Genomic DNA, 26,593 nt, shown 5'->3' with positions numbered 1-26,593 from the left:
TTGCTCGTTTGGTTGTTAGTAGCTTATTGATCCCAGAATCTCATCAAGCAGCTTCTTGAAGGATCCCAGGGTGTCAGCTTCAACAACATTACTGGGGAGTTGGTTCCAGACCCTCACAACTCTCTGTGTAAAAAAGTGCCTCCTATTTTCTGTTCTGAATGCCCCTTTATCTAATCTCCATTTATGACCCCTAGTCAAAGAAGTCCCCCAGGTTGACATTGTCTATACCTTTTAGGATTTTGAATGTTTGAATCAGATCGCCGTGTAGTCTTCTTTGTTCAAGACTGAATAGATTCAATTCTTTTAGCCTGTCTGCATACGACATGCCTTTTAAACCTGGGATAATTCTGGTTGCTCTTCTTTGCACTCTTTCTAGAGCAGCAATATCCTTTTTGTAACGAGGTGACCAGAACTGAACACAATATTCTAGGTGAGGTCTTAATAATGCATTGTAGAGTTTTAACATTACTTCCCTTGATTTAAATTCAACACTTCTCACAATATATCCGAGCATCTTGTTAGCCTTTTTTATAGCTTCCCCACATTGTCTAGATGAAGACATTTCTGAGTCAACATAAACTCCTAGGTCTTTTTCATAGTTCCCTTCTTCAATTTCACTATCTCCCATATGATATTTATAATGCACATTTTTATTGCCCGCATGCAATAATTTACACTTTTCTCTATTAAATTTCATTTGCCATGTGCCTGCCCAATTCTGAATACTGTCTAGATCATTTTGAATGACTTTTGCTGCTTCAACAGTGTTTGCCACTCCCTTATTTTTGTGTCGTCTGCAAATTTAACGAGTTTGCTTACTATACCAGAATCTAAATCATTAATGTAGATTAGGAATAGCAGAGGACCTAATACTGATCCCTGAAGTACACCACTGGTTACCTCACTCCATTTTGAGGTTTCTCCTCTAATCAATACTTTCTGTTTTCTACCTGTTAACCACTCCCTAATCCATGTGCATGCATTTCCTTGAATCCATACTGCGTTCAGTTTGAGAATTAATCTTTGTGCGGGACTTTGTCAAAAGCTTTCTGGAAAGCTAAATAAACCATGTTGTATGCTTTGCAGTTATCCATTTTCAATGTTGCATCCTCAAAAAAGTCAAGTAGGTTAGTTAGACACGATCTCTCTTTCCTAAAACCATGCTGGCTGGCTGAGAATTAGTTCAGTTTGAGAATGAATCTTTGTGCGGGACTTTGTCAAAAGCTTTCTGGAAAGCTAAATAAACCATGTCGTATGCTTTGCAGTTATCCATTTTTTTTTTTTTTTTAAATTTAGTCGTCGCCAATTATTTTTACCCCGGTTTTCACCCCAATTTAGCATGCCCAATTATTATCTGTATCCCCGGCTCACCGCTCGCAACCCCCCCGCCGACTCAGGAAACGGAGGCTGGAACACGCGTCCTCCGGAACGTGCTCCTTCCAAGCCGTCATTTTTCGCACTGCAGATCCACAGCAATGCCACCAGACCTATAGTGCCGGAGGACAACACAGATCTGGCGGCTCCGCTGTAGAGCAACAGGCGCCCTATCGGCCACAGGGGTCGCTGATGCGCGGTGAGCCGTGGATTCCCCTGCCGACCTAAGCCCTCCCTACCCGGGCAGCACTCAGCCAATTGTGCACCGCCCCCTAGGAACTCTCGGTCACGGTCAGCTGTGACATAGCCTGGATTCTAACCTGCGATCTCCAGGCTATAGGGCACATCCTGCGAGGAGCGCCTTTACTGGATGCGCCACTCGGGAGCCCCGCAGTTATCCATTTTCAATGTTGCATCCTCAAAAAAGTCAAGTAGGTTAGTTAGACACGATCTCCCTTTCCTAAAACCATGCTGGCTGGCTGAGAATTAGTTCAGTTTGAGAATTAATCTTTGTGCGGGACTTTGTCAAAAGCTTTCTGGAAAGCCAAATAAACCATGTCGTATGCTTTGCAGTGATCCATTTTCAATGTTGCATCCTCAAAAAAGTCATGTAGGTTAGTTAGACATGATCTCCCTTTCCTAAAACCATGCTGGTTGTCTCCCAGGATATTGTTACCATATAGGTATGTAACGCCCCTCCCACTCCTGTTAGTGTATTGAGTAAACAACACCTAACTCACTGTAAGTGGCGAGGAATGGGTTACCAATACTTATTTAAATTATAATTTGTCTGTTAGAAATATATGTGTACTCTTTCTTTAATGCGGTGCCTCCACCTATGTAAGGGACATCTCAATACACGTGCACCCCTTAATAGGAATTATTATCAAATACTAACCCCAGTATCCACTCACACAACACACACCAATAGAAATAAGTAAACAATTTACTCAAATAAATGCGCAATAATAAGGTATTTTCAATAATAACATAAACACACAATAAACAAAGGCTAGGTATTAAAATAAATAACATACAATCAATATTACAAATAATATATTTACTCTTAAATAATATGCGTTGCTATGCAAAATAATTAAACTCTTGCACTACAGTGGGCCCACACACACATGCACACACGTGTACTCACGTGTACTGAACACGTGCACCAATATAAAAGAAATATCACGTTGTAGGCCTGAACCGTCGCTCGGGTACGTAGTGGCAATAATAAAAAAAAACAAAATGCCCCTTCACTTATTTATGTCAAATAAGCAACAAAATTATACTTTCAAAAAACGTTTTTTTGAATGCAAGCAGTACTCACGACCAGCAACACCGTTCCATTTCTTGCTTCCAAGGTAGGTTCGTAGAAGGACACAATAAACACAACGACAGCTGAAAAATCTTCTTTTCCAGCGTGGCCAGAGGTACTCGGGGCTTTCTCCTGGTCACCCCGAGTGCTATCTGGGTCTCAGCAACAGTTCCAAACGCCAGCAGAAAAGTCTCCCTCGTTAGGCTCTGTGTCCACCACAGGGTCTTCAATTGGGTGTTGGGCGTCCTCTTCCTCCAAGGCAGTCACTCCGTCAGAACTTTCAAGCTCTTGGGAAGAGATGGCAATGCTCTCTTCTAAGACAAGCTCTGCTCCATCAGGGTCAGTTCCAAGCTCTGGGTGCATGTCAGAACCAGTGGGCTTATTGATGCTCTCATTTAAAGTGGGATGGTCATGGTAGCACACTCCTCCATCTTCAGACTCCGATTAAGTGTCTCCCTGTTCTTCATAGCTTTCATCTTCATGTGTTACGTTCTTAGGCACCTCCTTCTTCTGGTACCGTTTGGCCTGTGTTCTGGTGACAGGTCTAGGTGACGGTTTTTTCACTTCTGAATTGACAGGCATCCTCACTAGGTAGCCAATGGGTAACAGGTGATCTCTCTGAACTGTCTTCACAATACCCATTCCTTTCTCAGGCTTGACCCGGTACACAGGTAAGTTAGGCAACTTCTCCACTACTACATGTGGTACCGATTTCCATCTGTCCTCCAACTTATGCTTTCCTTGTATCCCTAGGTTGCGTAGAAGTACACGATCACCTACTTCTAATGGCTGGTTACGCACATGCTGATCGTAACGTCTTTTGTTACTCAAGTGATTTTGGCAGGCAGCATTAGTGGATAACCGATAGGCTTCTTTCAACTCGGATTTCAGCTTGGCGACGTACTGCTGGTATGTTGCGTACGATTCACGGTCAGGTGACACACCAAAACAGAGGTCCACCGGAAGACGAGCTTCTCTCCCAAACATTAAATAGTATGGGGAATACCCTGTAGCGTCATTCTGGGTCAGTTATAGGCGTGCACTAACTGACTGACATGTTGGCTCCATCTCTGCTTCTTGGACGAGTCAAGGGTTCCTAACATGGATAGTAGAGTCCGATTAAATCTCTCAGGTTGTGGGTCCCCTTGAGGATGATGCGGAGTAGTTCTGGACTTCCGTATTCCCAGCATACTTAAGAGTTCCTTTATTAACCAACTCTCGAAATCGCAACCCTGGTCGGAATGGATTCGGGCAGGAAATCCATAATGGATAATGGCTGTTCTAGTGGGCTCAATTGCAGAAGGGCTGGAAATGCATAGCAGTCGGGTATAGCTATAGGTGATGCTCCCAATTGATCCACCACACGTGTGTTGAATTCAGGAGACTCAGTTACTTCCACCCAATGGCATACAGCTTTTATACCTGAAGGCGAGATTTCTTTCTTTCCATTCACTGGTCAGATTACTAGAATGCAATCTTCGCGACAGTAAGTCAGCATCGACGTTGTTTTGTCCAGGTCTGTACTGGATATTAAAATCATAGGTGGCAAGAGCTGCAAGCCATCTATGACCTGTAGCATTCAGCTTTGCAGTTGTCAAATCATAGGTGAGAGGATTATTAGCCGTTCTCACTGTGAACTTGGCTCCATAAAGATAATTGTGAAATTTATCCACGACGACCCATTTAAGTGCCAAGAACTCAAGTTGGTGTACTGGGTATCGCTGTTCGGACATGGATAACTTCTGGCTAGCAAAAGCTACTGGTCTCAATCCTTCGGGGTATTCCTGGATTAATACAGCACCCAACCCATTCATGCTAGCATCTACATGTAAGATGTAGGGCTTAGTACTGTCAGCAAAAGCCAATACCGGTGCATTGGTAAGGCAGCGAATGATCTTCTGGAATGCTTCGGTGCACTGATCATTCCAACGGTCTCCAAAGGGCTCCGACTCTTTAAAGTAGGACTTTTCACTGTCTTTGGAGGTCTTCTTTCCACGCTGTACTGGTGGATAGCCTTTGGTAAGTTCTGTCAATGGTCTGACAATGGCTGAGTAGTTTGCCACAAATCTACGGTAATAGCCACAGAATCCCAGAAAGGATCTTAATGACTTCAGGTTCGTAGGTTGCTCCCAATTGACCACGGCTTCAACTTTTGCAGGGTCAGTTGCTACACCGTGTTCAGAGACAGTATGGCCAACATATTTGACCTGAGGCTGACAGAATTGGCACTTGTCTATTGACACTTTCAGGCCGCATTCTTCCAGCCGATCAAGAACTTTCAAAAGTCGCTCTTTGTGTTCTTCCAACGTCTTACCAAATACGATTATGTCATCAAGGTAGACTAACACTTGGAGAAGGTTCATATCCCCCATGGCTTTCTCCATTAGCCACTGAAGGAAAGTACTGATTAGAGGAGAAACCTCGAAATGGAGTGAGGTAACCAGTGGTGTACCACATGGATCAGTATTAGGTCCTCTGCTATTCCTAATCTACATTAATGATTTAGACTCTGATATAGTAAGCAAACTCGTTAAATTTGCAGATGACACAAAAATAGGAGGAGTGGCAGACACTGTTGAAGCAGCAAATGTCAATCAAAATGATCTAGACAGCATTCAAAATTGGGCAGACACATGGCAAATTAAATTTAATAGAGAAAAGTGTAAAGTATTGCATGCGGGCAATAAAAATGTGCATTATAAATATCATATCGGAGATAGTGAAATTGAAGAAGGGAACTATGAAAAAGACCTAGGAGTTTATGTTGACTCAGAAATGTCTTCATCTAGACAATGTGGTGAATTTTTAAAAAAGGCTAACAAGATGCTTGGATATATTGTGAGAAGTGTTGAATTTAAATCAAGGGAAGTAATGTTAAAACTCTACAATGCATTAGTAAGACCTCACCTAGAATATTGTGTTCAGTTCTGGTCACCTCGTTACAAAAAGGATATTGCTGCTCTAGAAAGAGTGCAAAGAAGAGCAACCAGAATTATCCCAGGTTTAAAAGGCATGTCGTATGCAGACAGGCTAAAAGAATTGAATCTATTCAGTCTTGAACAAAGAAGACTACGCGGCGATCTGATTCATACATTCAAAATCCTAAAAGGTATAGACAATGTCAACCCGGGGGACTTATTTGACTTGAAAAAAGAAAAAAGGACCAGGGGTCATAAATGGAGATTAGATAAAGGGGCATTCAGAACACAAAATAGGAGGCACTTTTTTACACAGAGAATTGTGAGGGTCTGGAACCAACTCCCCTGTAATGTTGTGGAAGCTGACACCCTGGGATCCTTCAAGAAACTGCTTGATGAGATTCTGGGATCAATAAGCTACTAACAACCAAACGAGCAAGATGGGCTGAATGGCCTCCTCTCGTTTGTAAACTTTCTTATGTTCTTATGTTCTTAAAAGTGGCTGGGGCACCCGTGATACCCTGCAGCATACGTTCGAATTGGTAGAAACCAAGAGGACAAATGAATGCTGTCTTCTCCTTGTCTTCCTCTGCCATAGGTATCTGGTAATATCCGCTGCGCAGATCTAGTACTGAAAACCACTTGCTACCAGACAAACAGTCCAACGCGTCATCAATGCGCGGCATGGTGTACTGGTCTGGTATGGTCCTGCTGTTCAAAGTGCGATAGTCTATGCACATTCGTACTGATCCGTTCTTCTTCCTGGCTACAACTATGGGTGAGGCATATGGGCTACGAGACTCCTTAATAATGCCTGCTGCCAACAAGTCTTCGTGACCTCTCCCTGAAAGGTCTTGAGTCACTAAGCCGGATGGGGTGTTCAACTCCTGCAGCCAGTCCCACGTCCCACTCATGAGTTGAGAATACATTGGCTCGTTCAGCCAGTTTTCTGCTCAGTCTCTCCTTCCACGTCTCTGGAATGGGAGATGTCCCAAAATCAAACAGCTGGGGATCAAGGGCAGGTATCTGTTGGTCCTGTCTTTGAGCCTGAGCTACTGTGTCCGTCTTGTATAGGTGGGCCAGCACTGTCCCACTAGGCAATGTGGTTTCTTTCATCGATTCATTCCTCAATCTAACAGTAAGCCTGTTGACATCAATGGCCGAGGCTGGTAGGATTCCAGGTTGTACTAACACCCCCTTTGGCAGTGCTATGTTAGGCGGTGTCTCAATCATGAAGATGCCCTTTTCCAACAGCAGGGGACTGCGGACTCCACAGATAACATTACACTCGCTTCTGGGCACAATAGTCAGTGGTCCCGAGCCCAACCACTTCACTTGACCGATGCAGTCGTCTTGCAGTTTACTCCTTGGTTCCCACTGTTTTCTGTAAGCTTGAGAACACAAAGGGTGGATATGCAGAGAGGTAACAAAGTCAGGGCCAGCTGTCTCTTCACAGAGTTTGGCTAGACGCAGAAACATACTTGCATTAGTCCCAATTATGACAGGTACCTGCTCAGCGCTACGTGGTTCTGGGCAGATCAAAGCCAAAACAGAGATAGACTTGAATTCCTGCAACATCTTTGGGAAATTCTAAATCTAATACTACGTATCCTCTATAGGGATAGCTGGTGTCACTCAGGCCCCAGATGGCCAATCCTTCGACTGGGTGAATGGGCAGGTGTGGTAGAAACCGAGAGTACCACTTATCAAAGATAATGGTCACTTGTGAACCACTATCTAGCAGAGCACGACATGGTGCCCAGACTCTTTAGCTGCCTGAGGCCTACTGCTGTTGTGGGCACGAGCTGCTCCAGTGGTTCTCAGCATTTGCCCGTCCACAATTGATGGTACTGGTGTCATATTCAATACAGTGACCTTCTTTTGCAAGTCTTGTACCTGATGCATCAATGCTTCTATCTCACAGTCTTGATCAGGCTGCAATGTAACAGGCTTAACCTTCTTTGCTTGACTTCCAGTAACACTTGATTCCTTTGACTGACTATGCTGCATCATCATGGCAACAAAGCCAGTTTGCAACTCTTTAACTTGAGCTTTCAGTTCATGAAACAGACCGTTTCAGGTTCTCGTCATCTCTGACTTGTATCCGCTTTACACTGGTGCTCAGTTTATGACGAGCAGCTTCTTGCTCCTCCTCTTTGCGGATTTCATTCAGGAGAGTCAGGAACGCAAGGGGGTTATCCTTCCTTTCCCTTAATCTCACCTGTATCAGCATCAGCTCAGACTCAGTAGCACCTCGTATAAGCTGTTCAATGCGCACAAGATCAATGCGGCTTGACGCAATGCCTCCTTTCAGCACTACTTTCTTGAAAGACCTCTCTAGCCTCCTCAAAAAATCAGACAGCTTTTCTCCAGGCTGTTGTCTTAATGATCTGAATGCAAAATAAAGATCCTCACCAGACTCGGGGGTTCCAAACGTGCGTTCAAGTGCTTCCAGGTAGTCCATCGGGCTAGCATCAGGGTTGGCGTCCCTCACTGCTTGAATAATCTCCAAAGCAGGTCCTTTCAAGCTCTCCCCGATTCTCTTCCTTTTCTCTCTACTGGAGCAGTAACACTCTTGAACCATGAGACGGGCTTGATCCATCCAACTATCAAAACCCTCCTCTCCCGAGGGAGTAGGAATGCTTCCTGAGAATGTTCGTAACCGCCGATACGCATTAGTCTCGTTGTGTGATTTCGCCGTTTTCTCTAAAACGTCTCCAACTGCACGAATTATGGCTTCAGGGGACGTGGTTTGCAATGCTTCAGCTGGGTATAGAGCCTGGGCCTCACGCAACGTCTTCCCTTCTTCCTGCAGCAGCTTTGTAAGCTTCTCCTGAAAGCTTGAGGTTGGAACACCTTCACCAGGATCAATAGTTGCTCCATTAGCTACCACTAGCGTCCAGGCTGCAAGATCACCAGGTGGCAGTACTTCATTAGGGACCTGATCTGGGTCCTCTATTCAAGAGCACTCACACAATACCATTAAACTCTTTGTAAGGGCATTAAATGTTTTCCCTCTTACTCTCATGCGTCCAAGCAGCTTAATAGTGTGCATGGTTTCTTCAATAAAGGCTATATCGGTACCTTCCGGTATACCAATCACTAATACTGCATGGGCAGAGTCTATTTCTTCACCTCTGCACCAATTAAGCAGTTGTGCTCGCTCAGCTGTACTGGCTGACTGATTCATGATGCACTGGCATTCAAAATAGGGCTTATTGAGTGAATACTGACACTCTATTCTCTAACAAAATGACAAATAGTATCCCAGCGGAGCCTCCATTTATGTAATGCCCCTCCCACTCCTGTTAGTGTATTGAGTAAACAACACCTAACTCACTGTAAGTGGCGAGGAATGGGTTCCCAATACTTATTTAAATTATAATTGGTCTGTTAGAAATATATGTGTACTCTTTCTTTAATGCGGTGCCTCCACCTATGTAAGGGACATCTCAATACACGTGCACCCCTGTGACAGAGATCGAATGAGTCTTAGTGTTAGATCTCCCTCTCGACCTGTGAGAGCACGGTATACGAGGAACAGAGTACCCTTAATGAAATGGCACGACAATTTATTCCGTAGGGTAGATGGAAGTCGGTCAGTTCGGAAGGGGGCGGAGCCATGGCACCCGAGCTCAGTGACCCAGACGGTAAGCGGCGTGGCATCCGAGGACTGGAGGAGCGGATGCGCTCGTTAACCTCGGGGTCATGGGCGAGGGTATAAATAGGGGGCATGGCTTGAGTGATCTGTTCCTTTGCAGATGGTTAAACCAAATAACCTAGAAGGAGCCCGTCTTGTTTGTACTAAAAACCGTGAGTGTTTTGCTTGTCTGTGTATTTACACTGTTTGTCTTGTGTGTCGTTTCTCACCAAGAATACTGAGCACGATCCGGAGCTGCAGCCGCAGGCCAGCTAAAAACCCGGACATCACCACTCACCTTTCCACTACAGGAACTGTCTTTTTGCACCACTAGCACTAAAATCACGCACTGTCGGAATTGTGTCTGTGTTTGTGTTTTGTGTGGGGAAAAGAACGGGACTTTGGGTTACGGGTCAAACCCGTGGGATTATAATCAGAAGTGATACACGCCGCTGTGCCACTTCCAACACTATTATTATTTACAGGTTTGCCTTAAGGCTCTGGACATTTATTAAATTAAATAAACACCCTTGCACCTGTACCAACGTTGTCTGTGTGATTATTCTGCCCTGCACTCACCTGCACGTCTTTACCACTTTGCCACACGTGGTTGTCAGAAGTGAGGGATGGATTACGCAACACTGTCGGCGCTGCTGGAGCAGCTGGACAGCAGACGGGAGGTAGAGGAGAGACGGAGAGAGGAGAGGTACACCGCGCTGATCGAGAGGGTCGGGCTGGCAATACCTCCCACAGCGTCAGCAGAACGCGGCTTTGTAGCGCCCAAAGCGAGGACGCACAAAATGACGGCGGATGATGACCCAGAAGCATACCTGGTGGCATTTGAGCGGCTGGCTACCACCGCGTCATGGCCCCGACAGTTCTGGGCAAGCCAGCTGGGACCCTGCCTGATTGGGGAAGCGCAGGCAGCCTACCAGGCGATGGGGGATGACGACGCCGCTCAATATGACCTGGTGAAACTGGCTATTCTCCGCCGTCTGAATATTACGGAGGAAACGCACCGAGTGAGGTTCAGGGAGTACAGGAGGTCCCCGAACGTACGCCCCAGGGTGGTCGCGCAGAAACTCTGTGACCACATGATACACTGGCTCACCCCGGCGCTAAAAACAACTGCCCAGATGGGGGAGGCCATCGTTATTGAGCAGTTTTGTCATGTGGTCTGCGCCGAGACCCAAGGATGGATACGGCGCCACAACCCCGACACCCTGGAACAGGCAGTCAAGCTCGCTGAGGACTTCGAGGACTCCCTGGTATCCGCCCAGACCGGGCTACTCACCCCGCTACATCAACGGAGCAGCCGAGCCCCACCTCCTCTCTCTGCTCCATCAGCCCCACCACCAGGACCGGGTCAACGACCTCCGAGAGCACCAACCCCAATGGGCGACCTTGCCTCCTCTTCATGGAGACCAAGGTTGGCCCCCAGCTGGGGTAGAGGTGCTGCCCCTGCCCCGTTGCCATACCAGCAGCGGGACAGACCATTTAATACTGTGCCCTCCTTTCCCCCTACCTGTTTTAGGTGCCGCCAGCCGGGACATCAGGCTAGGTCATGCCCATCTGCGATGGAGTGTGACGTGGCCGTCTGTAATCTGGCATCTGAAGCGGGTAAGCGAGGGAAAAATGGTCGGGAGGGGCCTTGTATTGTTAAGGTGATTTTTGGAAATGTGAAGACCCATGCATTAGTGGACACAGGGTGTGGTCAGACCTTAATTAGAGCATCTCTCTTGGGCGGTATGGTGTGGCAGCCACAAGGTCAGGTGGCGATCTCCTGTATCCATGGAGACACGGCAACATACCCCACAGTAAAAGCATATTTATCGGTCGGTCCGATGAAACGTTCCCTGGTAGTTGGGGTAGCGGAAAGGTTACCACATCCCATTATTCTGGGTCGGGACTGGCCCAACTATAAAGATTTATTGAAATTAAGGGCAGTCCCGGCCACACACGCAAATGTGGCAGAAAAAGTAGAAGGGGAAATGATTGGTAATGTTTTTCCCTTTCAAGCGGAAATGTTCTCTTCCCTGTTCCGGCCGAAAAAAACAAACAAAGAGAGAAGGCTGCGGAAATGGGAGGGAGCGTTAATGAGACAAGGCTGGGGGCTGGTGGGAGCCTGTTATAACGGTGAAAAACGTCAGTCGAAGGGGGTCGGAACGCAGTGTGACCGAGAGGGCGAGGTTACTGGGCCATTAAGGGCAGATGTTACTCCCGCCCCGCTCAATATACCGGACATGTGGCACTCGAATGTGAACCTAGTGTGGGAGCAGGACAATGACCCATCACTGGTGCACATTCGGGGACAGGTCCGGTCTATTGAAGGTAAGGATGTTGAAGGCGCTGGGGCACTAGTATTTCCACACTTCATTATCAAGGGGCAATTACTATATAGGGTAAACCTGGCCGCGGGCACAGGACATCCTGTAACACAATTATTGGTTCCCCCGTCTTGTCGGCTGGAGGTCATGAGGCTGGCGCATGATATCCCTTTTGCGGGGCACCTCGGAGTTGACAAGACAAGGGAACGGATATTGGCTCGATTCTTTTGGCCAGGTGTTTATAAAGAAGTGTCGAAATATGTAGCCACATGCCCAGACTGCCAGAGAGTAGCGCCGGGTCGAGTGCGCCCCGCCCCTTTGGTCCCACTGCCGATTATTTCCACCCCCTTTGAACGCATCGCAGTGGACATAGTCGGCCCTTTGCTACCTTCTGACTCCGGGTATACGCATATATTAGTGGTGGTAGATTACGCAACGCGATACCCAGAGGCAGTTCCATTGAGGTCCACTAGTGCTGCTGCGATAGCCAAAGAACTAGTGCAGATTATGGCAAGAGTAGGGATCCCCAACGAGATATTGACTGATCATGGAACTAATTTCTTGTCAAATACGCTACAGCAGGTATATAAATTACTAAAAATACGTCCCATCAGAACGTCGGTTTACCATCCACAGACGGACGGTTTGGTGGAACGTTTTAATCAGACTCTAAAGGCGATGCTGAGACGATTTGTGAATCAAGAGCAAAAACATTGGGCATCGCTTCTTCCCTACCTCCTTTTTGCAGTGAGAGAGGTGCCGCAGAGTTCGACAGGGTTCTCCCCCTTCGAGCTCTTGTACGGCCGACAGCCTCGCGGCATTCTCGATCTGTTGAGAGAGGGGTGGGAGGAGCACAAAGGCTCGTCCAAAAATGTAGTGCAGCATGTGCTCCTACTGAGAGATCGCCTAGATTTGGTCGGTCGTTTGGCCCAAGACAATCTCAGATCGGCTCAGCATCGACAACAGCAGCATTACAATCAAAATGCATTAATCCGAACTTTTCGACCTGGAGACAAGGTAATGCTGCTACTTCCCTCAGCGGAATCCAAACTATGTGCTAAATGGCAAGGGCCATATGAGGTGATTCGGGCTATAGGAAAGGTGAATTACGAAATTAGACAGCCCGATCGCCGTAATAAAAAAGAAATTTATCACATAAATTTATTAAAGCCCTGGCAGGCAAGAGAGGTTTTATTCATAGCCCCAGGCAATATAGAGGATGATTTAGGGCCCGAGCCAGAACCCTCTGGCACAAAGAACATTTCGATGGGGGAACAGTTACTTCCTGATCAGCAACGTGAACTACGCAGGTTAATTGAGGAATTTAGCGATGTTTTTTCTAACACGCCCGGTAGAACTAACCTTGCTGAATATGACATTATCTCTCCCCCAGGTGTCACAGTGTGAGAGAGACCTTACCGGATCCCGGAAAGTCGACGGAGTGGCGTTCGCAAAGAGGTATGGGACATGCTCGAACTTGGGGTGATTGAGCCTTCCAGGAGCGAGTGGTGCAGTCCAATTGTGATAGTGGCCAAAAAGGACGGCACCAACCGCTTCTGCGTTGATTTCCGCAAGGTAAACGCTATTGCCAAGTTTGATGCGTATCCCATGCCTCGGGTCGACGAACTCCTAGATAGACTGGGGACGGCGAGGTTTATCTCCACTCTGGATCTGACGAAGGGATATTGGCAGATCCCGTTAACTCGTAGTTCTAGAGAGAAAACCGCATTTTCAACACCAGAGGGGCTGTTTCATTTTACAACCATGCCGTTTGGGTTACATGGTGCGCCCGCCGCCTTCCAGAGACTGATGGACCAGGTTTTACACCCACATCGTGAATATGCGGCAGCGTATATTGATGATGTGGTCATTTACAGCTCCACCTGGCGAGAGCATTTGGCTAGGATCACAGCCGTCCTTCAGTCTCTAAGGGCAGCCCGGCTGACAGCTAACTTGCGAAAATGTGCGTTTGCCAAAAGAGAAACACAATATTTGGGATTTGTAATGGGGAATGGCAGGGTGAAACCCGTTGTCTCCAAGGTCCAGGCCTTGGTAGACGCGGCAATCCCCAAAACCAAGGCTCAAGTGCGGTCGCTACTGGGGTTAGCCGGTTATTACCGCCGCTTTATCCCCGAGTATGCCACAGTGGTTAATCCCTTAGTTGACCTCACCAAAAAGAGCGCACCAAATTTAATTAAATGGTCAGAAGAATGTCAGGGGGCGTTTAATACTGTTAAGCAGAGACTTTGCCAGGCCCCTGCTCTCATCACGCCAGACTTCACTAAGAGATTCATCCTCCACACCGATGCTTCGGATGTCGGGTTGGGTGCAGTCCTGTCTCAAATGGTAGGCGGAGTAGAACATCCTGTTCTATATATAAGTAAAAAAATGCTCCCTCGGGAGCGCAACTACTCCGTCGTCGAAAAAGAGTGTTTGGCCATTAAATGGGCTACTCACTCTTTAAGATACTACCTGCTGGGACACTCATTTGATCTTGTCACTGACCACGCCCCACTCAAGTGGTTAAGCACAATGAAGGACAGCAATGCCCGGATAACTCGGTGGTATCTGGCATTGCAGCCCTTCATGTACCATATGGTACACCGTGCAGGGAAAGACCACCAAAATGCGGATTATTTTTCCCGGGAGGGGGGAGTAATGGGAAAGGTAGGTTTAGCCGAGTGTTCCTTCGGCTCCACTCTGAGCGGTGGGATATGTGACAGAGATCGAATGAGTCTTAGTGTTAGATCTCCCTCTCGACCTGTGAGAGCACGGTATACGAGGAACAGAGTACCCTTAATGAAATGGCACGACAATTTATTCCGTAGGGTAGATGGAAGTCGGTCAGTTCGGAAGGGGGCGGAGCCATGGCACCCGAGCTCAGTGACCCAGATGGTAAGCGGCGTGGCATCCGAGGACTGGAGGAGCGGATGCGCTCGTTAACCTCGGGGTCATGGGCGAGGGTATAAATAGGGGGCATGGCTTGAGTGATCTGTTCCTTTGCAGATGGTTAAACCAAATAACCTAGAAGGAGCCCGTCTTGTTTGTACTAAAAACCGTGAGTGTTTTGCTTGTCTGTGTATTTACACTGTTTGTCTTGTGTGTCGTTTCTCACCAAGAATACTGAGCACGATCCGGAGCTGCAGCCGCAGGCCAGCTAAAAACCCGGACATCACCACTCACCTTTCCACTACAGGAACTGTCTTTTTGCACCACTAGCACTAAAATCACGCACTGTTGGAATTGTGTCTGTGTTTGTGTTTTGTGTGGGGAAAAGAACGGGACTTTGGGTTACGGGTCAAACCCGTGGGATTATAATCAGAAGTGATACACGCCGCTGTGCCACTTCCAACACTATTATTATTTACAGGTTTGCCTTAAGGCTCTGGACATTTATTAAATTAAATAAACACCCTTGCACCTGTACCAACGTTGTCTGTGTGATTATTCTGCCCTGCACTCACCTGCACGTCTTTACCACTTTGCCACAACCCCTTAATAGGAATTATTATCAAATACTAACCCCAGTATCCACTCACACAACACACACCAATAGAAATAAGTAAACAATTTACTCAAATAAATGCGCAATAATAAGGTATTTTCAATAATAACATAAACACACAATAAACAAAGGCTAGGTATTAAAATAAATAACATACAATCAATATTACAAATAATATATTTACTCTTAAATAATATGCGTTGCTATGCAAAATAATTAAACTCTTGCACTACAGTGGGCCCACACACACATGCACACACGTGTACTCACGTGTACTGAACATGTGCACCAATATAAAAGAAATATCACGTTGCAGGCCTGAACCGTCGCTCGGGTACGTAGTGGCAATAATAAAAAAAAAAAAAAAAATGCCCCTTCACTTATTTATGTCAAATAAGCAACAAAATTATACTTTCAAAAAACGTTGTTTTGAATGCAAGCAGTACTCACGACCAGCAACACCGTTCCGTTTCTTGCTTCCAAGGTAGGTTCGTAGAAGGACACAATAAACACAACGACAGCTGAAAAATCTTCTTTTCCAGCGTGGCCAGAGGTACTCGGGGCTTTCTCCTGGTCACCCCGAGTGCTATCTGGGTCTCAGCAACAGTTCCAAACGCCAGCAGAAAAGTAAATTAATAATAAACAAAAAAGACTATACCATAAAATGGTGACTGTCTACAGCAAACGTTTGGTTTACTGAAATATATTAGCCTCTTATACTCTGCTAGTAAAGTACAAAATATATAGTTTAGATGATATTTCTTTTACTATAAACCTTTTCTTTCACTCCCTCACGTTGCGTCTGTCTCTCCTCACACTCTCTCGAACCTTCTTTCTCTCTTTCGCACAAACCCAATCAAAAGGCTAAGTCACACCCCCAAATTCCACTACCTGTTGGCTAATTGGTTCAGAGGGGAAACCTGTCCAATAGAATTGTGTTTAGGTGTAGCAAGCTAGTAAATGTGATTCTGGTTCATTCTAACTATGTTACAAGAAATACAACATTTTTATTTAAAGGAATAGCGCAAATTTGCAGCAGGGCTACATCCTCCCCCTTCTAGAATGTCTGGATGTCAGACTTAACTTTTTACCAGATGGTTGTATTTACAGCTACAATTGTGACAGTTTGCTAATGGATTGCACCATAACGTAGCGCACTGACTCTGACATTGCACTTCAGGATAGCTGCTACTGATTTGAATGACCATTCCCCGATGTATTATGGTCAAAGGCACATCAGAAGGTTTTCCTGGCTCAACATAGGTTAAACAGATGACAGGCTTCACTTCTCTCTTAGCACGACGTTCAATTGTAGGATCCCCACCCTCCGCCAATATAGAGACGTCTCCCTCGTTAGGCTCTGTGTCCACCACAGGGTCTTCAATTGGGTGTTGGGCGTCCTCTTCCTACAAGGCAGTCTCTCCGTCAGAACTTTCAAGCTCTTGGGAAGAGATGGCAATGCTCTCTTCTAAGACAAGCTCTGCTCCATCAGGGTCAGTTCCAAGCTCTGGGTGCATGTCATAACCAGTGGGCTTATTGATGCTCTCATTTAAAGTGGGATGGTCATGGTAGCACACTCCTCCATCATCAGACTCCGATTAAGTGTCTCCCTGTTCTTCATAGCTTTCATCTTCATGTGTTACGTTCTTAGGCACCTCCTTCTTCTGGTACCGTTTGGCCTGTGTTCTGGTGACAGGTCTAGGTGACGGTTTTTTCACTTCTGAATTGACAGGCATCCTCACTAGGTAGCCAATGGGTAACAGGTGATCTCTGTGAACTGTCTTCACAATACCCATTCCTTTCTCAGGCTTGACAGGGTACACAGGTAAGTTAGGCATCTTCTCCACTACTACATGTGGTACCGATTTCCATCTGTCCTCCAACTTATGCTTTCCTTGTATCCCTAGGTTGCGTAGAAGTACACGATCACCTACTTCTAATGGCTGGTTACGCACATGCTGATCGTAACGTCTTTTGTTACTCAAGTGATTTTGGCAGGCAGCATTAGTGGATAACCGATAGGCTTCTTTCAACTCAAATTCAAATCCCGCGGCGTTCTGGGACACGGGGGAGGAGCGGAGCACGCAGCACAAACACAAACAAACAAAAGGCAGGCAGTCTTCCTAGCGACAGCGTGTGGAAGCGACATCGTGGGAGAAGTACAGTCGTGGACAAGTACAGCGCAGTTAGAAGCAGTTTGAAAGCAGGTTGACAGCTGCAGAAGCTACACTAAACAAAAAAATGGTCTTCAAGCCAGTAATCTGTGACAACTGCATGATGTGGGAAATCCGAGAAAACCCAACAGAGCTCAACCAAGTTTGTGTAAAGTGCCGCACGATCCAGGACTTGCTTCAGCGATTAAGCCTGCTAGAAAAGGAGATGGAGGAAATGAGACAGCAACAGGAGCTTGAGGAGCTGACACACCCACAATTCATGGAAGTCTGCACCCCTAGCAGACTGAAAGCCACCACGGAGATGGAAGAGAGTCGAAACAGCTGGGTTCAGATAGGCAGAAGCAGGGAAAAAAAGAAACTTCGTCAAACACAACCACCAGAAATCCAGACATCCAACACATTTGAGCCACTTCAACATTTAGATGACCAAAACCAACATCAACAGAATGAAAGAAACAACACCCAGGACCCTATAAACAGTGCTGACCAGCCAGCAAAAAGAAGGGAGGTCATGATTGTTGGGGACTCCATACTGAGAAACACAGCAAGTTCAGTTCGCAGTTTGGACCCCCTTACTACAACAGTGTGCTGCCTTCCAGGAGCCTCTGTCAAGCACATCACTGAGAACGTGGACAGGCTCCTAGAACGAACTGGAGATGACCCGGTAGTAGTCGTCCACATTGGTACAAACAACATTGGAAGAGACAGGCCAAGATCCCTGCAGAACAAATTCAGAGAGCTAGGAAGGAAATTAAAAGACAAGACCAAAACTGTGGTATTTTCTGGGATACTGCCGGCGCCTTGCAAAGGACCATATGGACAGCTGGAAATACAAAATCAAAATGCATGGCTGAAATCATGGTGCACACAGGAAGGCTTCACCTTTCTTGAACATTGGAGCACTTTCTACAACAAGGACTATCTATACAGGTGGGACGGACTGCACTTAAACAGAAAGGGAACCAATCAACTCGGAGAAAGGATCCTTCAGGCGGTACAGAAGCATTTAAACTAGAAAGGAAGGGGGGAGAAAACAAAAAAACAGAAGGGAGGCTACATCAAAACAAGGGCAACAACTCAGGTAAGACCACTATTAAATGTATTTATCTTAATGCTAGAAGTCTCAGAAACAAAATGTTAGAACTTGAAGCTACTGCACTAACAAGTAACTACGATGTGATAGGTGTTACAGAAACTTGGTTGTCTGAGAGTGATGGAGACGAATATAATATCAGTGGGTACACACTATATAGGAAAGACAGGCAGGACAGAAGAGGCGGAGGGGTAGCGCTATACATAAGAAATAGCCTTGAAGCCCAGGTGTTAAATCAGGACAAAGAAAACAATGCAGAATCAATATGGGTCAGAATAATGGACACAAATTCAAAGGGCATAATAATAGGAGCATGCTATAGACCGCCAAATTCAGACGCTGAGCAAAATAATCTGTTATACAATGACATTCGAAATGCGTGTAGAAAAGGAGAAGCCATACTAATGGGGGATTTCAACTTCCCCCATATAAAATGGGAAAACCCAATGGGGGGCACGACGGACGAAATTGAAATGGTGGAAATGACAAATGACTGCTTCCTAACGCAATTTGTCAAGGCACCGACTAGAGGGGAGGCATGCCTTGATTTAGTCTTTTCAAATAATGAAGACAGAATAACTAAAACAGAGGTCAGAGAGCCATTGGCAAACTCAGACCACAACATGGTGTCATTTGAAATATTTTTTAAAACCCCAAAAGTAATGACTAAAGTTAAGGTTTACAATTTTAGAAAAGCAAACTATGAAGGTATGAAACAGAGACTAACAGAAGTAGATTGGAGTAAAATAGAGAAAACATCCACAGAAAAAGGATGGCTGTTTTTTAAAAATGTAGTACTAGAGGCGCAAAACAATTACATCCCAAAAGTAGACAAATCTAAATCTAAAACAAAATGGCCAAAATGGTTTAATAGATCAATTAAAAAAAATATTCAGCGAAAAAAGGCACTTTACAGAGCGTTTAAAAGGGACCAAAAACAAAGCACACAGAAAGAGTACTTGGAACTGCAAACACAAGTCAAAAAGGAAGTTAGAAAGGCAAAGAGAGAGATAGAAATCAATATTGCTAAGGGGGCTAAAACCAATTCCAAAATGTTTTTCCAATATTATAACAGCAAGAGAACATTCAAAGAGGAGGTTAAATGTCTAAGAGACACAAATGGCAAAATCATAGATGAAGAAAAAAAAATAGCAAATATATTAAATGACTACTTTTCACAGGTTTTTACAAAGGAGGACACGGACAACATGCCCCACATGTCGACCTGTTCCTATCCAGTTTTAAATAACTTTAGCATAACAGAGGCAGAAGTGTTAAAGGGACTAGGAGCTCTTAAAATAAACAAATCCCCTGGGCCGGATGAGATCCTCCCAATAGTACTCAAAGAAATGAAAGAAGTTATTTACAAGCCGCTAACCAAGATCATGCAACAGTCTCTTGACACAGGGGTTGTACCGACAGACTGGAAAATAGCAAACGTAATACCGATCCACAAAAAGGGAGACAAAACTGAACCAGGTAACTACAGACCAATAAGCCTGACTTCTATTATATGTAAACTTATGGAAACTATAATAAGATCCAAAATGGAAAATTACCTATATGGTAACAATATCCTGGGTGACAGCCAGCATGGTTTTAGGAAAGGGAGATCATGTCTAACTAACCTACTTGACTTTTTTGAGGATGCAACATTGAAAATGGACAACTGCAAAGCATACGACATGGTCTATTTAGATTTCCAGAAAGCTTTTGACAAAGTCCCGCATAAAAGATTAATTCTCAAACTGAACGCAGTAGGGATTCAAGGAAATGCATGCACATGGATTAGGGAGTGGTTAACATGTAGAAAACAGAAAGTACTGATTAGAGGAGAAACCTCGAAATGGAGTGAGGTAACCAGTGGTGTACCACAGGGATCAGTATTAGGTCCTCTGCTATTCCTAATCTACATTAATGATTTAGACTCTGATATAGTAAGCAAACTCGTTAAATTTGCAGACGACACAAAAATAGGAGGAGTGGCAGACACTGTTGAAGCAGCAAAGGTCATTCAAAATGATCTAGACCGCATTCAAAATTGGGCAGACACATGGCAAATGAAATTTAATAGAGAAAAGTGTAAAGTATTGCATGCGGGCAATAAAAATGTTCATTATAAATATCATATGGGAGATAGTGAAATTGAAGAAGGGAACTATGAAAAAGACCTAGGAGTTTATGTTGACTCAGAAATGTCTTCATCTAGACAATGTGGGGAAGCTATAAAAAAGGCTAACAAGATGCTTGGATATATTGTGAGAAGTGTTGAATTTAAATCAAGGGAAGTAATGTTAAAACTCTACAATGCATTAGTAAGACCTCACCTAGAATATTGTGTTCAGTTCTGGTCACCTCGTTACAAAAAGGATATTGCTGCTCTAGAAAGAGTGCAAAGAAGAGCAACCAGAATTATCCCGGGTTTAAAAGGCATGTCGTATGCAGACAGGCTAAAAGAATTGAATCTATTCAGTCTTGAACAAAGAAGACTACGCGGCGATCTGATTCAAACATTCAAAATCCTAAAAGGTATAGACAATGTCAACCCGGGGGACTTCTTTGACTTGAAAAAAGAAACAAGGACCAGGGGTCATAAATGGAGATTAGATAAAGGGGCATTCAGAACAGAAAATAGGAGGCACTTTTTTACACAGAGAATTGTGAGGGTCTGGAACCAACTCCCCAGTAATGTTGTTGAAGCTGACACCCTGGGATCCTTCAAGAAGCTGCTTGATGAGATTCTGGGATCAATAAGCTACTAACAACCAAACGAGCAAGATGGGCTGAATGGCCTCCTCTCGTTTGTAAACTTTCTTATGTTCTTATGTTCTTAACTCGGATTTCAGCTTGGCGACGTACTGCTGGTATGTTGTGTACGATTCACAGTCAGGTGACACACCAAAACAGAGGTCCACCGGAAGACGAGCTTCTCTCCCAAACATTAAATAGTATGGGGAGTACCTTGTAGCGTCATTCTTGGTGCAGTTATAGGCGTGCACTAACTGACTGACATGTTGGCTCCATCTCTGCTTCTTGGACGGGTCAAGGGTTCCTAACATGGATAGTAGAGTCCGATGATTAAATCTCTCAGGTTGTGGGTCCCCTTGAGGATGACGCGGAGTAGTTCTGTACTTCCGTATTCCCAGCATACTTAAGAGTTCCTTTATTAACCGACTCTCGAAATCGCAACCCTGGTCGGAATGGATTCGGGCAGGAAATCCATAATGGATAAAATAATTCTCCCACAATACTTTGGCAACTGTGGTGGCCTTCTGATCTCTTGTGGGAAAGGCCTGTGCATACCGAGTAAAATGATCAGTGATGACCAGGATGTTGTTTATCCCCTTCAAGTCAGGTTCTAGGGACAAGAAGTCAATGCATACAAGGTCCAGAGGCCCTTCACTACTGATCTGGTTCAGTTGAGCAGCTCTGTGGGGTAACGTCTTGCGTCTGATACATGTTCCACAGTTCTTAATGTATTGGTCCACTTCTGATGCCATCTTCGGCCAGTAAAACCGATCTTTTATGAGCTGAGTAGTTCTCTCCACTCCCAGGTGACCCAACTCATCATGCATGGCTTGTAAAACCATCATCCGGTATCTGCTAGGCAGTACAAGCTGATGGACTTCCTTTCCATGAGCTCTTTCAGTCACTCGGTACAACAGGTTATTCTGCATCACAAGTTTCTCCCACTCACGCAGTAACAGGGTGATGTCGGGGTGTTTGTGCTTCACTGCCTGTGGCCCTCGACCACTTTTAATAACACATCCAATCTCTCCAATCACTGGGTCCACTTCCTGAGCTTTCTGCAGGTCTTTATTGCTCAGCTGTTCTAGTGGGCTCAATTGCAGAAGGGCTGGAAATGCATAGCAGTCGGGTATAGCTATAGGTGATGCTCCCAATTGATCCACCACACGTGTGTTGAATTCAGGAGACTCAGTTACTTCCACCCAATGGCATACAGCTTTTATACCTGAAGGCAAGATTTCTTTCTTTCCATTCACTGGTCAGATTACTAGAATGCAATCTTCGCGACAGTAAGTCAGCATCGACGTTGTTTCGTCCAGGTCTGTACTGGATATTAAAATCATAGGTGGCAAGAGCTGCAAGCCATCTGTGACCTGTAGCATTCAGCTTTGCAGTTGTCAAATCATAGTGAGAGGATTATTAGCCGTTCTCACTGTGAACTTGGCTCCATAAAGATAATTGTGAAATTTATCCACGACGGCTCATTTAATTGCCAAGAACTCAAGTTGGTGTACTGGGTATCGCTGTTCGGGCATGGATAACTTCTGGCTAGCAAAAGCTACTGGTCTCAATCCTTCGGGGTATTCCTGGATTAATACAGCACCCAACCCATTCATGCTAGCATCTACATGTAAGATGTAGGGCTTAGTACTGTCAGCAAAAGCCAATACCGGTGCATTGGTAAGGCAGCGAATGATCTTCTGGAATGCTTTGGTGCACTGATCATTCCAACGGTCTCCAAAGGGCTCCGACTCTTTAAAGTAGGACTTTTCACTGTCTTTGGAGGTCTTCTTTCCACGCTGTACTGGTGGATAGCCTTTGGTATGTTCTGTCAATGGTCTGACAATGGCTGAGTAGTTTGCCACAAATCTACTGTAATAGCCACAGAATCCCAGAAAGGATCTTAATGACTTCAGGTTCGTAGGTTGCTCCCAATTGACCACGGCTTCAACTTTTGCAGGGTCAGTTGCTACACCGTGTTCAGAGACAGTATGGCCAACATATTTGACCTGAGGCTGACAGAATTGGCACTTGTCTATTGACACTTTCAGGCCGCATTCTTCCAGCCGATCAAGAACTTTCAAAAGTCGCTCTTTGTGTTCTTCCAACGTCTTACCAAATACGATTATGTCATCAAGGTAGACTAACACTTGGAGAAGGTTCATATCCCCCATGGCTTTCTCCATTAGCCGCTGAAAAGTGGCTGGGGCACCCGTGATACCCTGCGGCATACGTTCGAATTGGTAGAAACCAAGAGGACAAATGAATGCTGTCTTCTCCTTGTCTTCCTCTGCCATAGGTATCTGGTAATATCCGCTGCGCAGATCTAGTACTGAAAACCACTTGCTACCAGACAAACAGTCCAACGCGTCATCAATGCGCGGCATGGTGTACTGGTCTGGTATGGTCCTGCTGTTCAAAGTGCAATAGTCTATGCACATTCGTACTGATCCGTTCTTTTTCCTGGCTACAACTATGGTTGAGGCATATGGGCTACGAGACTCCTTAATAATGCCTGCTGCCAACAAGTCTTCGTGACCTCTCCCTGAAAGGTCTTGAGTCACTAAGCCGGATGGGGTGTTCAACTCCTGCAGCCAGTCCCACGTCCCACTCATGAGTTGAGAATACATTGGCTCGTTCAGCCAGTTTTCTGCTCAGTCTCTCCTTCCACGTCTCTGGAATGGAAGATGTCCCAAAATCAAACAGCTGGGGATCAAGGGCAGGTATCTGTTGGTCCTGTCTTTGAGCCTGAGCTACTGTGTCCGTCTTGTATAGGTGGGCCAGCACTGTCCATATAGGCAATGTGGTTTCTTTCATCGATTCATTCCTCAATCTAACAGTAAGCCTGTTGACATCAATGGCCGAGGCTGGTAGGATTCCAGGTTGTACTAACACCCACTTTGGCAGTGCTATGTTAGGCGGTGTCTCAATCATGAAGATGCCCTTTTCCAACAGCAGGGGACTGCGGACTCCACAGATAACATTACACTTGCTTCTGGGCACAATAGTCAGTGGTCCCGAGCCCAACCACTTCACTTGACCGATGCAGTCGTCTTGCAGTTTACTCCTTGGTTCCCACTGTTTTCTGTAAGCTTGAGAACACAAAGGGTGGATATGCAGAGAGGTAACAAAGTCAGGGCCAGCTGTCTCTTCACAGAGTTTGGCTAGACGTTGAAACATACTTGCATTAGTCCCAATTATGACAGGTACCTGCTCAGCGCTACGTGGTTCTGGGCAGATCAAAGCCAAAACAGAGATAGACATGAATTCCTGCAACATCTTTGGGAAATTCTAAATCTAATACTACGTATCCTCTATAGGGATAGCTGGTGTCACTCAGGCCCCAGATGGCCAATCCTTCGACTGGGTGAATGGGCAGGTGTGGTAGAAACCGAGAGTACCACTTATCAAAGATAATGGTCACTTGTGAACCACTATCTAGCAGAGCACGACATGGCCATCCACAAATCTTCACTGTGATCACTGATGATGGTCCAATTAGCCCTTTGGGAAGGTGGCATGTCCTCTTTAAGGCTATTGCATTCTTCCTGACCGAGCAGTTCACCTTAGGAGACTCGGCAGGCTCCTTGCCTAGTCCTCTCTGTTCACGTTTCATCTTACGCAGGGAACGAATGAGCTTTTGAGTCACCCTAGCAAGGTTTTCCGGTGTGCTGCATTTGTTGGCGATATGCCCATCTTCTCCGCAGCGATAGCAGAAGTAATCCCCAGACTCTTTAGCTGCCTGAGGCCTACTGCTGTTGTGGGCACGAGCTGCTCCAGCGGTTCTCAGCATTTGCCCGTCCACAATTGATGGTACTGGTGTCATATTCAATACAGTGACCTTCTTTTGCAAGTCTTGTACCTGACGCTTCAATATCTCACAGTCTTGATCAGGCTGCAATGTAACAGGCTTAACCTTCTTTGCTTGACTTCCAGTAACACTTGATTCCTTTGACTGACTATGCTACATCATCATGGCAACAAAGCCAGTTTGCAACTCTTTAACTTGAGCTTTCAGTTCATGAAACAGACCGTTTCAGGTTCTCGTCATCTCTGACTTGTATCCGCTTTACACTGGTGCTCAGTTTATGACGAGCAGCTTCTTGCTCCTCCTCTTTCATTCAGGAGAGTCAGGAATGCAAGGGGGGTTATCCTTCCTTTCCCTTAATCTCACCAGTATCAGCATCAGCTCAGACTCAGTAGCACCTCGTATAAGCTGTTCAATGCGCACAAGATCAATGCGGCTTGACGCAATGCCTCCTTTCAGCACTACTTTCTTGAAAGACCTCTCTAGCCTCCTCAAAAAATCAGACAGCTTTTCTCCAGGCTGTTGTCTTAATGATCTGAATGCAAAATAAAGATCCTCACCAGACTCGGGGGTTCCAAACGTGCGTTCAAGTGCTTCCAGGTAGTCCATCGGGCTAGCATCAGGGTTGGCGTCCCTCACTGCTTGAATAATCTCCAAAGCAGCTCCTTTCAAGCTCTCCCCGATTCTCTTCCTTTTCTCTCTACTGGAGCAGTAACACTCTTGAACCATGAGACGGGCTTGATCCATCCAACTATCAAAACCCTCCTCTCCCGAGGGAGTAGGAATGCTTCCTGAGAATGTTCGTAACCGCCGATACGCATTAGTCTCGTTGTGTGATTTCGTCGTTTTCTCTAAAACGTCTCCAACTGCACGAATTATGGCTTCAGGGGACGTGGTTTGCAATGCTTCAGCTGGGTATAGAGCCTGGGCCTCACGCAACGTCTTCCCTTCTTCCTGCAGCAGCTTTGTAAGCTTCTCCTGAAAGCTTGAGGTTGGAACACCTTCACCAGGATCAATAGTTGCTCCATTAGCTACCACTAGCGTCCAGGCTGCAAGATCACCAGGTGGCAGTACTTTGTTGGGGACCTGATCTGGGTCCTCTATTCAAGAGCACTCACACAATACCATTAAACTCTTTGTAAGGGCATTAAATGGTTTCACTTATACATGTAAACAATTGAAGATTTCAAGTTACTTAATACAATATTAGACATAGTAAATTGAATTAGTTCAACTGAGGGTTCAATGAAGTAATTGAGAGCTCAATCAATTAATATCTGTTGTATGGAAGTGTATTTGAAATGCATTTGGTATTCATCACATATTTGCATTTGTATTTAGTTTGGTAGTAAATGCATCATATTTGCATTGAGCAAATTCAAATTTCCAAATACATGAAGATATTTACACTTGCATTTTCACCCCTTGTCTGGTATACTGGGCCTTTGTCTTGATTAGTATTTCTGGTGTATCACCAGGATAAGAATGGTAGCTGGCACAATATGCAGAGGGCACCAGCAAGACACTAGCTTCATCCTCTCGATGACCTCTTTCCTAAATAAGAGAAGTTTTACTGTTACAGTAAATCACATCTGATGAGCCACGGGACACTTCCTTTAGAGTTATCCTAATGCTTCAGACACTGACAGATCATTTCACCTAACCCAAAACTTGTGATGCACTCTATCACA

At 45.4% G+C, this 26,593-nt stretch overlaps 1 protein-coding gene across 1 annotated transcript; it reads right to left on the bottom strand.

The window, feature by feature from the left end:
* Positions 1 to 7,666: 7,666 nt before the first annotated feature.
* On the bottom strand, positions 7,667 to 25,649 carry LOC131698947 (paraneoplastic antigen Ma1 homolog). The gene is made up of 2 exons (XM_058994074.1): positions 25,463 to 25,649; positions 7,667 to 8,511 (listed from the first exon to the last, which is right to left on the bottom strand). The coding sequence occupies exons 1-2, from the start codon at positions 25,647 to 25,649 to the stop codon at positions 7,667 to 7,669; spliced, it is 1,032 nt and encodes a 343-aa protein (XP_058850057.1).
* Positions 25,650 to 26,593: the final 944 nt, after the last annotated feature.

The sequence above is a fragment of the Acipenser ruthenus genome, chromosome 20 (genome assembly GCF_902713425.1).
Source record: "Acipenser ruthenus chromosome 20, fAciRut3.2 maternal haplotype, whole genome shotgun sequence".
Classification (NCBI taxonomy): domain Eukaryota; kingdom Metazoa; phylum Chordata; class Actinopteri; order Acipenseriformes; family Acipenseridae; genus Acipenser; species Acipenser ruthenus.
The sequence above is the reverse complement of the archived record's forward strand: the minus strand, read 5'-3'. Positions and strand labels throughout refer to the sequence as shown.

Bases quoted from the DNA above. Each gene is read 5' to 3' on its own strand.
- LOC131698947 (XM_058994074.1), bottom strand. From the start codon at position 25,649: ATGGATCAAGCCCGTCTCATGGTTCAAGAGTGTTACTGCTCCAGTAGA. The intron at 8,512-25,462 runs GTGAGGATCTTT...GTGATCTTGCAG, and splicing joins GTTTGGAACCCCCGAGTCTG to CCTGGACGCTAGTGGTAGCT.